We start from the raw sequence: 16,700 nt of genomic DNA on the forward strand, positions 1-16,700 counted from the left end.
GCAGACTCCCTCAATGCTATCCTGGTCACAAACCTCCGCCGTAACGCTATGGGAGGACGTTGCTATGTCGCCGAAGCCGCCACGCGGCGGCGCTGGGAGCACGGAGGGGGCAGACGAGACCTGTGCGCTGCGTCGACGAAGCTGGGCTCCCACGAAATCCTGCGTCGTCGGCAGGTTGTTTTCGCAGTTTCAAGGAATTAGTCGATCGCAACTTTTACATAACCGACTGATAACAACTCTGAGCGCTGGCCATCGAACCTCAGGCGGCCTCTCTATAGGATTGTTCCTACGACGCGCGCCGAAATTATACTCAGCGCCGACAAAATTCCCGCTTTTATCAACACGGCTTGTGCATTACCAGAGTCCCTCAAAAGCATTGAGGGTCTCTGGCATCACAAAAGGAGCTGTCAGTCCCTCGTCACATATATATTCGCCTGCGTGCTGACACTGTAAACCCGTAACGAGTTTGAACCGCACTGCGTACCTTGGACAGTACAACTTCTCCAGGTACCGCGGCGCGCCTGTCCCAATTCATTTCTGGCCCTACGAATGACGCCGAATCGAGCGTAACCCCACCGACCTGGACGCATCTGCGCTTTGCACACTCTAACGCAGTAATTACCCCCAGCACTTAGACCTTCCGACTGCGTCACAAGGTACCCTCGGCGCCGCTTGGACCAAAGACTACAAAAGTGCGGCTCGCCAGACCTTCGTAACCTTTCCCTGGCTGGGATTATTGTTCTCGGCTTTGCGTTCATTAGTGCACACTCTACGTGATCTCCGAGTTCTTGTTCAGAAAATGTTTTGCCTTCTTTGATTGCTCTCCTCTTTAGTATGTATCTATACATTTATTTTTGCCCATTTTTTTATTTATTTCCCTTCATATTTGTTGTCTTTTTGTATGCCTTATATTCACATACCCAGTGCATCACCCGAGAAAGCCCAGCGCTTTTGGTGAGCACTTCATATAAATAAATAGATAAATAAATATTAAATAAATAAATAAATAATGAATTGCACAATGGCTGTGGAGACCCTGAGGTTAACTTTTAATCTACGGACGACGACATTGGTCACAATACAAAACTTACGAATTAACGAACATACATAATTTACAAGAAAACAGAGAAGTACAAATGCACTTAGCTAAACATATTTAACTCACAAGGGTCTCCCGACATCTGCCCTCCTTCGACCGACCCCCCAAAACACCAAACACTTCAGTTTTATTACACAAACACTATGCCTCCAAAGGCATGTCCCAACACCAAATGAGGAGGGCCTACCAACACACTCTAGGCCTCTAATTGGCCACAACAACATTCACCAAATGTTTTTGCACAAATTATCACGTGATCCCCACTTTCACTCATGATAAAATATAAAGACACAAGTACGACACAGATTATAAAAGCAACTCCGAGCGCTGGCCATCGACCCTATCGGTCTCTTGAGTCTTGAAAGTATCGTTCACACCACGATGCGCGCCGAAATTATGCCAAACGCTGACGAAATTCCCCCGTTTCGGCGCGCGCATAACAAAAAGAGCTGTCAGTTCCACGTCACCTATCTCCGCCGTCGTGGCAACACTCTAGGCCCATAACAAATCGTAAACTCACGGCGTACCTTGAATTTTACAACTCCTGACACTGCTCATTACATACAGGTCGGCTAAATTCTGCAAACCCGAAATAATAGGGTGTCAAATGAAGCTTACTTGGATGTCTTAAGGCCTCTGTGCTCTTCATACATGATAAGGGGGGATTGCAAGGCACAATTTTTTTAAAAATATCAGGAAAAAAAATTTTTGTCAATGAATTTTTCGGACTTTTCAGCAATTGGGAATGCCTATTTTTCAGACTTTTCGGGAATGCCACTGTTTCACCACACCAAACAGCGAAATCAGCTTTCTACGACTGCAAGCCTAATGCTGCAGGATTTCACTGTTTGTCAAATGCAGTGTGCACATAGAATGCAAAAGAATCCATGTGCACCTGTGAATCTTTATTTCATAACAAAACCCTCTCTAACATTACTCATGAATCCACACTAACGAGCCAATTCCAGACAAAAGGAATTCAACAGCCACCCTCCGCACAGTCGGGTCTTCTGTGTGACAGTTGTGGCACCATAACAATGCCACATTGTGCAATATCACAAATGTCAGTTTATATAAACATTGTGAATTCAGTGTTGGTAGTACAACATACATTGGTGTACAAGGAGTAATGCACCTCATAAATGAACTCTGTGAACACAAATCACTATCATCCCGCACCCACACAGTTTGCATTCACCACGAAGTTTCTTCCATAACTGCATTCAATTCACTTAGAAAGTGGGGCATCATTATGCATTGTTGGCCAAAAATATGGCTTGAATAAATACCACTGCTGCACTGGTTTGTCAACTATACAAAAAAAGGTTAAGAACGTAACACAAGACGTACGACAACGATAAAAGCCAGTCCTAAGCAGTGAGACATTCAAGAAGTAAAAAAAAGCTTTTGAACTGTGTGATAGCCGTCACGCTATGGCTGAGGTGGCACTTTTCAACCCCAGTGGCTTTGTTCCCACCCAGAAAAGAGAGAGAGACAGAGAGAGAAAAATAAATAAGCATACACCAAGCCCTGCCCAATTTGGAAACATGCCACATCTTCAAAACGAAAGGGAGAGACGGAGAGACTGCACTAAGTGAACCTAAGCAAACCCAAAAGAGGTTGCCAGAAAATTACAAAAATATGCAGTATTTCTAACTAAAGCCAACCTAGAAATGTATAAAAAATTTGACTAACAAGATTTTAAACTCTGGTGGCAGGCCACAAGGCTACAAACAAACAAACAAACAAACAAACAAACAAACACACACACACACACACACACACACACACACACACACACACACACACACACACACACACACACACACACACACACACACACACACACACACCTACGGATTGAAAAGATCTACCCAACGTGAGAATGCTGCTAAAAAAATCGCAAAGGCATGATTAAAACCAAGGTTATTTCAAAACAACCAGGAGAAAAAAAGACCTATAAATGGTTTCAAAAGAGCTAGAACAAACCAAACACAAATGTGCTGCCAAACAATTACAAATACTTGCATGATTAAAACTAAGTTTGCCTCAACATGACCAGGCGGAAAAAAATCTATGCACAATTTGGAACATACAAAGGCCGCAAAAGATATTATCCATGGCATAACCTAGCACAAAAATGTGCGGAAGAGCGAAAGTTTGGAAAACACTGGTCACCGACCCCTGCCACCAATTTATGAACTGTACGGTGAACACACAGCAGGCCAACCATTGAACCCAAAATGCTCACTCGTGCAAATGCAATACTAGCTCGACGCTGGTACAGATTGCCACACACACTCCCTTCACTTTTAATGCAGAACAGCAGAAAAGTTGCCCGGCCCCAGCCCCGGCAAGCTCCATACTACCCAGCGCCTCTGTGGATGGAAAGGCAACGATGATGCCCCCCAAGTGCGGACGTTCCAGAAGCTCGTTTCCCCACATATTCAGCTCTTAAAAAAATTGATGCTCACCACAGTTCACTAGCACAGGAAACGGGGATCAGCACACTGCCATCAAAGGCAGAGGATACTGCCATGTGCAGAAGTTCTTAAAATTTCCCAGGCTGATCATCCTCTTGTGCGAACGCGACAGAACAAACCAATACACGGTGCTATACATAAAAATAGCTGCAAAAAACAAAAAAAGGAATATGGGAAGTTTCAGTTAAAAAAACAAGTGCGACAGTGGCGAAAACCAATTTGTACACCGTGAACCAGAGGAGTCTGGAGCAGAGAGCTACAAATACAGGAATCCTTGTCGGGGGAGCGGGAAGGTGCAATGGAGAATGAAGTTGGGTAGGACATGACGACACGCAGGGGAGCTGCAGCGAAGTAGCCGGGAGCGAGATGAGTGCAGGGAGGGCCCCGGCCTGCTTCAGCGTTTGCCGTTGCCGTAGTTCATGCCGCGGATGGGGGCCTTGAAGTTGGCCGCCGCCTGCTGCTGTAGCTGGTAGGCCAGGGGGTGGATCTTGAAGCCATACAGCCTGCACAAACAGGGAGCGCACAGGGCAATGTACACAGGGGCAACGTAACGCCCACCCTCCCCTGCAATCTTAGTGCACATTATAAAATAGTTGCACCATCAGATTAAAAAGCGGCAATTTTCTGGAACGGCATTACTGGGCTCTGCTATCCTGGTATCTAAGTTGGTCTACCTGATGTCTTCCATTTTCCGGCCCCTTCTGTTACTGTCACTCAATCCAAAGCGCATAAATGACCGAAAAAAAAAAAAAAAAAAAAAAAAAACCATTAATTTATTTTACAACACGACTGGCTCTCCAATCAGGGCATGCTGAAAAGATGGGTGTCGCTATTGCAATGAAGTGTCATGGCCCCAGCACTAAAGCGGCTGCTGCATAAATCAGAGCACTTGGTGCGTTTTGCCCAGCTATTCTATGTTTTGGCTGTCACGGTTGGCGGAGTTCCCCTTTGGTTGTTTTATCTGCTGCGGTACTAAACACTGACACCATTGCAGTGGAAATGCTTGACATCATATGTCGGATTACACGAAGATGCATGGCTCATAAAGACAGAGTTCATTAAAAACGTGGTGCCGGCCACTTCATCATGGTTTGTGGGAGAGTGTGAAATGTGGCACACGAGTCTTTAATTTAGGCTCATGATGTGAACTTTTGGACTCATTTCTATGATGTAACAACAAGCCACTGCTTGTTTGACAGCAGGCTTGTGAGCTTCGGGAATGGAACGATTGGCATGTCAAAAGCTGGTGCACATGCTGCATCGCTGGGATGTGTTCGGGCATCCCCCGCTGGCAGAAGCGATTTTGATTGAGCGCGAGTATTAATAATTAACACTTTCGTGACCACACCTATACCCATTGATAGGATGTTATCGATAAATACAAATTCAAATTTTGGCGCTGAAGGGTGTCGACTTCGTTTGGGCAGGACCATTTGAGAGCCAACCTTTGTTTCACCACGTCGAAGAACTCCTTCACACGGAGGCACGATAGGCACTAGCACTTATATTTTTGTATGTATGTAAATAACTTTTTTACTTACACAGCTTATTTTTGCATATTATTTTACAAGGGCCTTGTAATTTTTGTATGTAAACCCTGTGCAAAGTAGCAGTGATGTTTTCATCATATTCGTAATAAATCTCTGTATGAAATTAATATTGTTGGAAAGACCTATCATTCCTCTATCATTTCATACTTCACAATTTACTATAAATCATCGTCTGTGGCAGGGAAAAAATATTTCCTGGACTACCCAAAAACAACAGATTTTTTCACGGTCACAAAAGTGTTAATATCTGTGAAGAGAAATTTAATGCTAAAGTCGGGGTGGCTAAACTAGACTTTAGCCACCTCGACTATACGTTTTTCTTGGAGCTTCTCGTGTGGTGTGCAGTTGGGGGGTGGCGTTGCAACGATGTCTTTAGCAGACCTATTCCGTGGTGCCCGAAAGGAGTTCTGCCTGCTGCTGTTGGACTGCTTCATTCTGACGAGCAATGGTTAAAGCCTATATGAGGTAACGAATTTTTGCATGCCTAAATAAGAGTAAGTACAGTCTACGCCCGTTACAACGGACCCTCTGAATCCGGAAAAAAACGTCCGCTGTAGCTGAAGTATGCAGTATCCGACAAGGGGGCGGAGGGGGGGGGTATAAGCCCTAAAGTGGGTACTTTGACCGACACTGCATGCATAGTACATACACTTCAGTCTTTCTACACGCCTGCAACACCTCTGCACAGTGTTCGCGCTAGGGCAAAGAATCGCGAAAACACCGTTTCCAAAGCTTAGCCCCGGCACCTGGAGAAGGCCTAGCGCATGCGGTCAAGCGTGTAAAGACGCATGATAAGCTGAGCAAATAAAGCAAGAACATAACTAGGCGCAATTATTAACCAGCTATAAAACATCAGTCGTGGCCATCGACATTAGCTAATCCCCTCACGACGAGGCAGGTTTTCCCGATATTGTTCGTCAAACAAATCGAATTGCTGCCTGACATTCCCTCAAGGCAGCTTCCACATTTTCAGCGATTTTAGTCTGGTCATCGAAACATCTATAATGAAATAATCTAATGACGGTCAGCTGTAAAATCGAAAGTTAGACCAGTTGGACTGCGCACGGTTACCGGCAGATTGCACACAATGGATAGGGAACAACCCCCCTACTTGAACCATTTCTTACCTTTTTCACCGAACGGAATGGGAACGATGCATGCGTGGGAATAATAAAAGCTGAACTTCACTGAACCCGAGTTTTTTATTAAACTGACGAGGGCAGACTCTCCTCCGAGTGCACCACTTCCGAGTATTCGATAGCCCTGTTTTCAATCTCACCGGAGTCGCGTTTATCGGCAGCGGCCTTGTTCTTGACGGTAGAGTGGACCGTCTGCTTAGACAGGCCTGTACTTCTGGCGATGTCGGCCTGTTTTCCCCATGTTCAACAGCGTTTATTACGCTTAATTTATCCGACAGTGAAATCAGCTACCCTGTCGCTCATGCCAGCTAGTCGCACAAAAAAAAAAGCAACTGGCACTGGCTTGGCTGCGCTAATGACCCGGTGGCCAGCAATGTTGCCAGACATAACAGTTTTCTTGCAAAAAAAAAAAAAAAAAAGAAAAAGCACACCGGGTGCCGGCATCGCGGAAGTCCACTATAAACTTTCAGTCGAAACAATTTTCGCCTAAAATTTAGTCTGTTGTAGCCGATAGTCTGCTCTAGCCGGGTCCGTTGTGAGCGAAGCGGATTCCATTTAAAATGCATGGGGACCAGACAAACCAACAGAAATGGTCTGTTGTAACCGAAAGTCCGTTGTTGCCGGATCCGCTGTAACGAGCGTAGACTGTACTTCCTTTTCAATCTGGGTGTACCTCAACCGTTTCAGTAAGTTCTTGAGAGGCATATGCAATAACAGCAAAGTGGTCGTTCTCTTGCTTTTGGCGCAAGACGGCACCGAGCCCGTAGGATGACGCATCCGCTGTGATCTTCATCGTCCCATTATTGCTCTACACGGCTAGAACTGGGCTTGATGAGAGCAGTTTCTTCCTCTTGCCGAATGCATTCTCTTGTGCGGTTTTGTATACACAGCTAGAACTGGGCTTGATGAGAGCAGTTTCTTCCACTTGCCGAATGCATTCTCTTGTGCGGCCTCCCGCACGAACTCTTGCTTTGAAGCCAGCAGGCTGGACAGGGGCTGCAGAAGCTTGGCCATGTTCGGTACGAAACGACAGAGGTACGTCACCATGCCCCGTAGCTGTCGAAGTGCAGTCTTAGAAGTTGGTCTAGGCATTTTTGGGATGGCTTCGAGTTTGTGCTCATCAGGTCAAACATGGTTGTCGATGACGTGCCCTAACTATGCGATCTCCGCAACGCCACACTGACATTTTTCTTTGTTGAGTGTTACACCGGCTCATCGAATTCGCTCAAGAGTACGTCGGAGCCTCTCGTCCTTTTCCTGCTTGGTGGATACTCAGATGAGGATGTCGTCCATGTGACAGGCAACCCCATCGAGGCTTTGCAGAATGTCACTCATGCATCATAGGAGTGTTTAGGGGCAGAGCAGATGCCAAATGGTAGAAGGTTGAAGCAGCAACGACCAAAAGGCATTGTAAAGGTGGTGGTCAATTCGTTTCTCTCAGTCAGCGGGATCTGCCGAAAACGAGTCATGATCGAATGCCACTCACATAACACTGACTTGTTTAGTTCTGTGCAGTCTACACAAATGCGGAGTGCCCCTGATGGCTTGCGTACAACCACTGGCACGCACCATGCTGTGGGTTGTGTGATAGAGATAACGCCCACTTCCTGCATTCATTGAAGCTCTGCCCTGGTTTTCTCGTAAAGGGAAGTGGTACCCGTCATAGGGACGTCAGAGCAAACAGATTGGTTGATTGATTGTAGGGTTTACCGCAGCAACGCAACGCAGGCGATGAGGCGCGCTGTAGTGGAGGGCTCCGGATTAATTTTGACTACCTGGGGATCTTTAACGTGCGCCGAAATCTCGTACACACGGGCATTTTTGCTTTTCGCCTCCATCAGAAAAGCGGCCGCCACGGCCCGGAATCGAACCTGCGACCTCGTGCTCAGCACCGCAAGTCAGAGCAAACAGAGTTGCGTTAGGTTGGAGCACAATGCCATACTCCCGTTGCAGCTTTTTGAGCCCTTGGAAGATGCAAGGAAAGTTCCTTTCGACATTTAAATCCAAAACAGTGTTCACAGACGGGAACAAACCAAGGTTGGTAATGGCTGGTTTGCCAAGTAGGGCTGTGCGCAGACCACGCAAAATGTCTACAGACGTTTTCCATGCTTTCTCGGCTGTTGAGCTTAAAATGAAGCCTAGCTAGTCCCTAGAAGCACAGAGTCTCCATCTGAACCCTGAAGGGGGGACACTGCTCTCAAAACAGCTTCCTTTAACTCTTTCACGACAGTGCCATAGGCAATCGGAAGCCGGCATCTGATGATTTCAAATCTCCCGCAAAATTTGAAACCCGCGCTCCACAGACAACTATCGCCATCTGGTGTGCTGCGCAATTGTGCTGCGTTTTTTAAATAGTTGCAGTTTCGAGTCTGTTTTCGGTTCCGAATTATGCGGTGGTCAAAAATTTGAGTACCGATTAACTAAATTTTTTTTTTACATTGCCTTAATATGTGAAGTGTTTGTTCCGTTTAAACGGTAGTTCCATTTAACTGATTTCCATTTATCAAGATTCCCCTGTAGTCCATAGTGAACTTAGTGGTGCATTGGGCATAAAACTGCTTCTTCTCCCGTGTAAAGGCCTCCACAAAAGGAGCTGCAATGAGCCAGAAAGGCACCCTATCTGCACAAAATCAAAGGGCAGAGTATCCACCCACAAGCAAGGACATCAAGGACTATGCTGCTGGGAATTTTGAAAAACCATCAAGTCTTCGTGAACTTTGGGAGTCACGTTCTGAAAAGTGTGTTTTAAGAGTTCGTTGCTCGTGGAAAGGATAGCACAGTGACCATCTGGCACGTTTCGACCTCAACCTTGTAATTGTTTCTGCAGAATATGATATTCTTAGATAATGGGTTGTCATACCCTGTACAGTGTTTTTGACTAAAATTAAAAAAACAACTTCATTAGAGCGATTTTACCATTTGGAGTGATTCGTAGTGTGCCCGTGAAGTGTCATTACGCTATGCAAAAAAGAAAAAAAAAAAAAAAAAAAAGAAAAGAAAAAGAAAAAGTTGAGCTTGGTCCCCACAGCTGCCCTTAAGTTTGTTTTTGTTCTTTAGTGCTGAAGCCATGTTCAAGCTAAGAGGTGTGTTGCCGCAGAGAACTAATTGGGTTAATCTGAGCAGCTGGGACTCTCAAGCAAGCACCCAATAAAGAGGTGTGCACGGCTGTTGTTTGCTTATAACTTCATGTGCACTGAGCAAGCATTCACCAGCATGGCATGGCACTGCCGATAATACAGGCTGCAGAGACAACTACTCGCACACTTTGTGGCCCTTTCCTCCTCCCGCGACCTTCAAATGAGCGCGCTTTCCCGCACCGCATGTGACGTCACCTCGCGGCTGACGCGCCGGCGGGCACCAACTGCCCTGCTGCCGCTGTCGCCCCTCCTCACCCGGGAACCTGCCTCCTCTCCCCCGCGCGCTATAAGCGCAGCGTGTGCGTTTCGCGGGTCTCTCTTGGCTCTTTTGCCCCACGGATAGGGGAGATGGGGGATTGAGATTGGAGCCGGATAACCGGGACGCTGCTCGTCCTAACGTTGGCTCCTCCGCGCCGCGCCGTTCGGTTGGGGCCTGCTTTTGGCCCTGCCCGGACACGCAAGGTAGGCCTATTCCTACCTTGCAAGCGGCCCACGTGCAACCTCGGCCATAGCCGCCTGTTTGGGCGGGGCCTTGAGATGCGCGTCGGCACAGTGTAGTTTTTAACTCTGTCTTGGTGTTCATTATGCGCTCTACCACTCTGCCAATAATTCTCCTGGTTCGTCCTGGCCCTTTGGAGCCTGTCGTCACCTTTGTCGGTGAGTCCAACCCGTCGCGGCGTCTTCCTCGTGGACGCCGCGAACCTCTCTGGGGCATTTTGGATGGGTCATTTCCGGGTGTGCGGAAACACCCTGTATCCCACACCGCCTGCTTAGGCCCACAGAAACCCACAACCTCCACGACATTGAACAGAGCAGTGCTAATTTTCTCTTGCCACACGGTAGGTTCCTCTGCACACTGCATGACGACACAAGCCTTGCGTGGGCAGCAACATTTGGTGCAGGCGCCCACTGCTCTCTGCAGGCCAGGCAAGAGTAGTGCCAACCCAGCCCCGCATCCCTGCTGCACCACTCACCGGGGAACAAACTGGCTGGTGGGCCTCTTGGGCCGGTACTCGGGGTGCACCATGAACAGCATGTGGGGGAAGCCCGTGCCGAAGTAGGCGCCATCCGTGTGGTGGTGGCGCGAGGACTTGGGGCCGTACACATCCATGCACTTGGGGCAGTAGGACTTGACCATGGCCTCCCCGGGCACATCCGACAGCCCTGCACGTCCGAGAGGCCACCGAAAGAAAGCGCTGATGATGTGGGCAGACTGTTGAGAACAATGCACCTTCCACTATGCTGCAAGCAGCAAGGCGAAATATTTTATGAAGACGACACCTTGAAAGAGCAACGTGCACCTGTGCTTTTTGTGACGGTGAACCACCCCATACGTAGCGACATTTTCGCTTGAAGCCAGGTATCAACCACGTTGTAAAAGAAAACGCACATCTATCATGGCAACAGCTTTTTCGCTTTGTCCCCATGCTTTCAAGAAAAAAAGTGGTGGTAGGGTGTTTTTCTTGTGTGACAAACGCTTTACACACTCATTGGGCTCTGCAGACCATGTGCGAGAACTACTGGTCTGGACTGCACACATGCACTCAATGAACATCACCAGCACTAAAAGTGATCATAAAGAAACCACAAAAGGATGCTTGCATGCCTTGGAACCACTTCCGTTCATGAAAGGGAGCTGCACCTCACCGATTGGGAGCATCTGCTGACTCTCACAGTAGACTCGGGGGCAGTAGCCAAAGTCCCCATTCTGGTACTTTTCAATCTGCATAAAGGGAGCGGGAAAGACGTGTACAACATAGTCAAAAAACAAATAAACTACACCAGCCCTGCATGTCAGAGTACACGTACTCCAGTGGTTCCAAAGGGACCACAAGGGCAGTGCTACTCAATTTTCAAAAATATTTCGTGCCAGTTGTGGGCATCTGATATCATAATGCTAAGGATATTCACAAGTGTGGTGGCAGCTGTGGCGGCATCATGCTCAGCAATTATAACTCGTTTAGCATGAAGAGAATGATTTTTTGCCTCTCGTTCTTGCTTTGTAGGTGCAGACATGCGGAAGAGTTAAATGGAGCCGATTTCTCTAAAATGATAGCTGCTGCTATGAAACGACCCATGTATTCCTTGGTTCGGGGGTCCTGTGGGGGGCCAAAGAAATGTAGAAATCACATGTCACGCCCCCCTGATCAGGGCCTGTCCCAGGCCCCAAAATGACATGCAAAATGAAACGCACAGCAAGCGTAAATGGGGAAAAAAATACCATCATGGAGAATGCACACGCACACATTTTCGTGAAGGCAAATCTCTAAGCTTGTGTTGCAAGCGCAGTAAACGGAGGGTGTGTGCAACGGCAACATGCTATTTAACTTTTTTGTCACCGCCAAGAGATTAGCCGCTTTTTATGGGTATAAGAAAACACTTATATTCTTTGCTAAAAGCAGATAATGCAGCAGGTGACTGCCCTTTCTAACGACACTAGTCGTGTTCATAAATAATGCCCGTGAAAAAAAAAAAAAAAAAAAAACTGGAAGAAATAAACGTTGTCAAGACATCGTAGACAATGATCAGGGGTGAGACAGCTGAATCACATTTGGGAGCAGTTTTTGGAGCAGCGAAATCTTTATTTTAGAGCAGAACAACCTCGATTTGGAGCAGAAGAACGGCATTAATTATGTCGTCTTAGGAGCTTAAAAAATTAAATTTTTGGCAACTGGGGGGAGGAGAGTGCACTTTTTAATCGGTTTGGAACGTACACAACACTGAAACAGACTTCCAATAAAGTTTTTCTACCAGAGTACCACAAGGTACGAACTGCAGTACCTTTTACAAACCATTATTAAATTCTCAGGCTTGCCTTGATAGCGTAGAGTGGCGTTGAAAATCATCATCATCATCATCACCACCAGCCTATCTACGCCCACTGCAGGGCAAAGGCCGCACCGTGAGGCATTTTTATCATCATGTGAATGCCGAAATTATTATTTTTGTAATAACAGAATCGACTTTACGCACACGTCTAGAGCCACGGAAAAAGTGGCGCAAAACCAGGTGACAGTCGTCGCACCCCACCAGCACTCCCATTTCAATACCCAAGGTGCACGATCAGTACGATCGTAATTTGAGTAACGTTGGTATGTTTAGCCACCTTTCCTTTGGCATTAAATTTCACTTTAGATAGATGAACCATTACTAACAGCGTGCAATAATAGCCCATCCCGCTTTCGGGCACTGCTTGAACATTTTGCGGTGATGCAGCCTGCACCGCCACTTCTGCAGTGTCGATCGTGCCATTCCTGCCACTCTTGAGCTGCCTGTCAAACTCAGCAATAACTAGGCGTTTTATAACACCGCAATGAGTCCAAAATTTCACTTGAAGCACGCACCGTGCCTCACCCTCATGGCCGAAACACGGCGAAATCACGGGAACCACGTTGCTTTTGATGAATTCCCGTATTTCGAGTCAGGCAACTTCCCGCAACAGATCAAATGACTAAATGTAAACTCAGCCACCCCCATAACCCAAACCATGGTGGAAATCGGCGAAGAGCACTCTGCCTGAACCACGAACAACTGCTTGGCCCGGAGGCCATGTTTTCCGATCCCTACCACACCAAGATGGCGGCGCCCAGTAATGTCGTTCCGGAGATACGGCGCTTCTAACATTGCCGTTTTTTCATCACCTTGCACAAGTATTTTGTCGCCTCATTACAAATAAGTATTTTTTCTACAGGACATTGCAATGGTTTTCAATGAGAAAACTTTAAAAACTCACAGAATATAACATGTGCGACCCGACGTTGTGACTTTCAAGAAATATATCTCGGGGACAATTTTATGCCGCTTTTTTATTAAATGATCAATCAATTAAACCTTTACTAACAGCATCATCTTGGAGATGCTGAAAAAGTATGCCGTCACTAAGCATTTTTCCGCACTGAAACTGATGGCAGCGTTAAATTCCTTGGCTCTCAGACTGTTCTGGAGCAGTTTGGCGCACTTTTTGCAATTTTAAAGCTTTTGGAGCAGCCTGGCGCAGGAAAACAAATTTGTATCAAAACTGCACAATATGCGCAGCTGTCTCACCCCTGAATGATAAAAAAGTAGTTGCACATGAAAAAACTCGCTACAGTAAAAACTTTCACAATGTACAGCCTGTAAAAGGCTTGTCTATAACACAGCTTTCGTACTCTCAGCCTTATCCTGCCCCGCCGGTGCGGGATTTGAATAAAACTACTGCGGAATTCTGAAGTCTTAGCCCTTCGCTTTTGCCTCCGACATGTTTGGAACGAGTATGTTTCGGCAGTTTTCGGATGTGGCTGGTTGAAGTTGAAATCGCTGTTATAGACAAGCGTTTTACCGACTGTACATCGTGTAATAAGCAATTCAAAAATGTGTTTTAGAAGAAAAATTGATTTGCCCACAACAGTTGGCCAGATAAAGAGTTCGCGCTCGTGGCGCCTATGCGATCTGGTGAAGCCGATCCTCTATTTCAGAAGGGCAGATTTTGTATGGTCCTCTTGAAGGAATCTGGCAGTTTGAGATTACTTACTGGAGGCAACAAATCCTCCCCTTGTGACATCAAAACTTTTTTTAATGACTTAGTTTGCATCAATGGCCAGCACAAGATTCTAGATAAGCATGCAATCCTAAGAAATCTCTTCGGAGTCCAATAATTACTTTCATTCACACTTAGTATATTTTATTTAGCTGTCAAAGCTTATGCTTATTATTTACTGTAATCTTCTGATTTGTTATTGTATGCCTGCTTGTAGAAGAGGAGTGATGCGCCAGAATCGCGGCGAGCAAGCTTTCTGTGAGGAGTTGTAGTGCAACAAAAATTGTTCAATACCAACAGCCTGTCTTGCAGTGCCACCTAACAGTTTCACAAAGAAAAATACCAAAACTGTCGCAAAGTGTGCCAGAATATACAGTTTCACTTAGGAGCAACACTAGACTTCTAGAAATATCCTTGCAGAGAATGTGCAAGACTGATTTGAAATGCTGTCCTTATCTGAACTGATGTCCCACCACTGATCGTTGTTTTTCGACTTTGCAGCTGAAGTTATTATCGCAGAAATCGGGCTTGGGTGCAGTGAAATCACGAGCGTTCACGCCTTTTTCAAGGTACAGTAGCAAGCGACGAAAGCGCCACAGCAAATTGGCTCGAAGTTGGTCAATTGTGTTGCAGTGCCAGATAAGAATTTCCTAACAAAGACACGGAATTGGCATTGCTGTAAACTGTTTGCAAATGGTCCTGTCATATTTAGTACTACAATACGATGTTCAAAGTGCGCAATGGCAATAATACTGCCTAGAATCAAAAACTGACTTTACAAACAGACACTACTTATTTTCAGCCAATTTCATTATTACTGCCAGAGTGCAAATCTGGCGATTGAAAATCTTCTTCGGAGTCACCATTAGTGCCCTGATAACAAAAACTAAAGGCTGATGCCCAGTAATTACGAGCGCCACATCTTTTTCTCTGGAAAGGAATGGCGACCAACAACTACACACAATTTCCACACTCGGGAGAAACAATTGTGTGAAAAATCATGTTTTTGTAGCACGAATGAAAACTAAACTTATTCTGAAACTTAATCTGACCTACCCCCCAATAGCTTAAGTTGTTTCAGAAATGCCTCAAACACAACAAAAAAAAGGGTACTGAAGTTATTGTTCAAATAGAATGATTTTGAATAGTCATGGTAACGAAGAAGTTAACTGTGGGGCTTCTACGAGGCAAGTACAGGTGCTACATTTAAAACAGTTGCTTTCAGATAGCCCTGCCCACCGAGGGCTTGTAACACAAGTGCTGCATGTCATTATTTTCAAGTACGAGTGGCACAAACCAACCACCACTGGCCTGATTAACACAAATAACATCCACACTTTGTTACAATTACACCTTTTACTCTCATGGATAGTAGCATCACAGTTTCAGCAACAGAAGTCAGCCAACGCGGCAATATTCCACCAAAGGAACAGCTGCTCTAACACTGACTACTCCTGTTTGAAACTTGAGGGCTCAAATCAGAAAAGAAACTATCTTTGTAATAGCATTCCAAGTGAATTGTATTTGTTCCAACTTCTGAAGCTTAAACACTGTGGACAAGGCCCATTTCTTGCCCCCTTCTTTTATACTGGATCCACGAATTGAAGCATACAGTAGCCGACAGTTTTTTGTGACTGAAAATTCGGATTTGCTGGATATTTCGGACTTTCCCGAGGAACCTCCAGTTGTCCCATAGGAGTAATAACTGACGGATTTTTCTCACAGATTTTTCGGACTATTTTTTGTTCCCCTCCAGGTCCGAAAAATCAGTCGGCTACTGTACCTGGATGAGCATGGTCCTTGCTTAGACTGTAGAGTAGGCAAAGTCTGACTAAGCTTGCAGATAACGCAGAAAATTCATGCGCCGTCCAGTGGACAACAAAAAACAACGTTCACCAGTATGAAAAATTAGATAAATAACCACTTTCAGATAAGTTAGCACAAGGAAGGAAGGCCTGCCCTGTACTTATCTCGCATAACATAGGCAAGTTACTGAGTACACAGGCTAGGGGCCGTATTCTAAGTCCCTCCTCCACAATGCTTATGCAAGGGGAAATCGATTTCAAGGACCTCCTCCTCCAGAGGCTGTAGTGAAGGCAGGATTCTGAATACCAGGGTATGAATGCATACCAAGAAACACGTTCTCAAGGCAATCTGAAGCTTACCAATATACCACAAACAGGCCACATTGCCTCAAGCACATGTTGAGGTACCTTGTGCTTTCCTGCAGGACTTGTCCTCATGCCCACCCACTCATCAAGACTGAAAAATCCCCGCCAGCCTATCACGTCCAGAGCTATGCAGCAGCCATGAAAAGAGCTGTCACTGCAGTCAACCTTCCATGCAATCCCTGTTAACGTAACATTGCAAGCCCAACCTATATCTGAACTTTGAAAAGGTCTTAATAAGGGCTTCAATGGGAAGCACCCCTAGGACACAGCTGGTGCTGCCATAGGATGAAGAATTGCGGCAAAACTCACCATGAGGGCGATTCCCCGGTTCGTCAGGATGTAGCGGGCATGGATCAGGCCGTACAGCATCTCCGCTGCCTGCTCAATGAGGTCACTCTGGTTGGGATTGTCGTCGAGCTCGTCGTCTGTGGTTGGCAAGGGAGAGCAGGGAAAGGGGAGTCGGCAGCCATGTGACATTCTGACACACTATACATGGGCATGCAGAGAAGTGAAAGTGAGATGCAGCGATAGTTCCTTGTAATGAAGGAATCTGCCGCTGCCTTTTGATACTTACGTTTCTTGGCTGCAGCTGCCGCTAAAAAGTA

The 16,700-nt window shown here is 46.1% G+C and overlaps 1 protein-coding gene across 1 annotated transcript in view; it reads right to left on the minus strand.

Annotated features, from left to right (window-relative positions):
• Window positions 1–1,022: 1,022 nt before the first annotated feature.
• Window positions 1,023–16,700, minus strand: part of LOC144141478 (casein kinase II subunit beta) — a 29,261-nt gene continuing 13,583 nt past the window's right edge. The window contains exons 4-7 of the mRNA XM_077673037.1: window positions 16,405–16,520; window positions 11,056–11,131; window positions 10,383–10,572; window positions 1,023–4,085 (exon numbers count right to left, since the gene is read on the minus strand). Coding sequence (XP_077529163.1) covers window positions 3,977–4,085; window positions 10,383–10,572; window positions 11,056–11,131; window positions 16,405–16,520 — 491 coding nt within the window. The 3' untranslated portion in view covers window positions 1,023–3,976. The remainder of the gene's footprint in view (window positions 4,086–10,382; window positions 10,573–11,055; window positions 11,132–16,404; window positions 16,521–16,700) is intronic.

The sequence above is a fragment of the Haemaphysalis longicornis genome, unplaced genomic scaffold, assembly GCF_048455015.1.
Source record: "Haemaphysalis longicornis isolate Haplotype H1 unplaced genomic scaffold, Haemaphysalis longicornis Haplotype H1 scaffold_1, whole genome shotgun sequence".
Classification (NCBI taxonomy): domain Eukaryota; kingdom Metazoa; phylum Arthropoda; class Arachnida; order Ixodida; family Ixodidae; genus Haemaphysalis; species Haemaphysalis longicornis.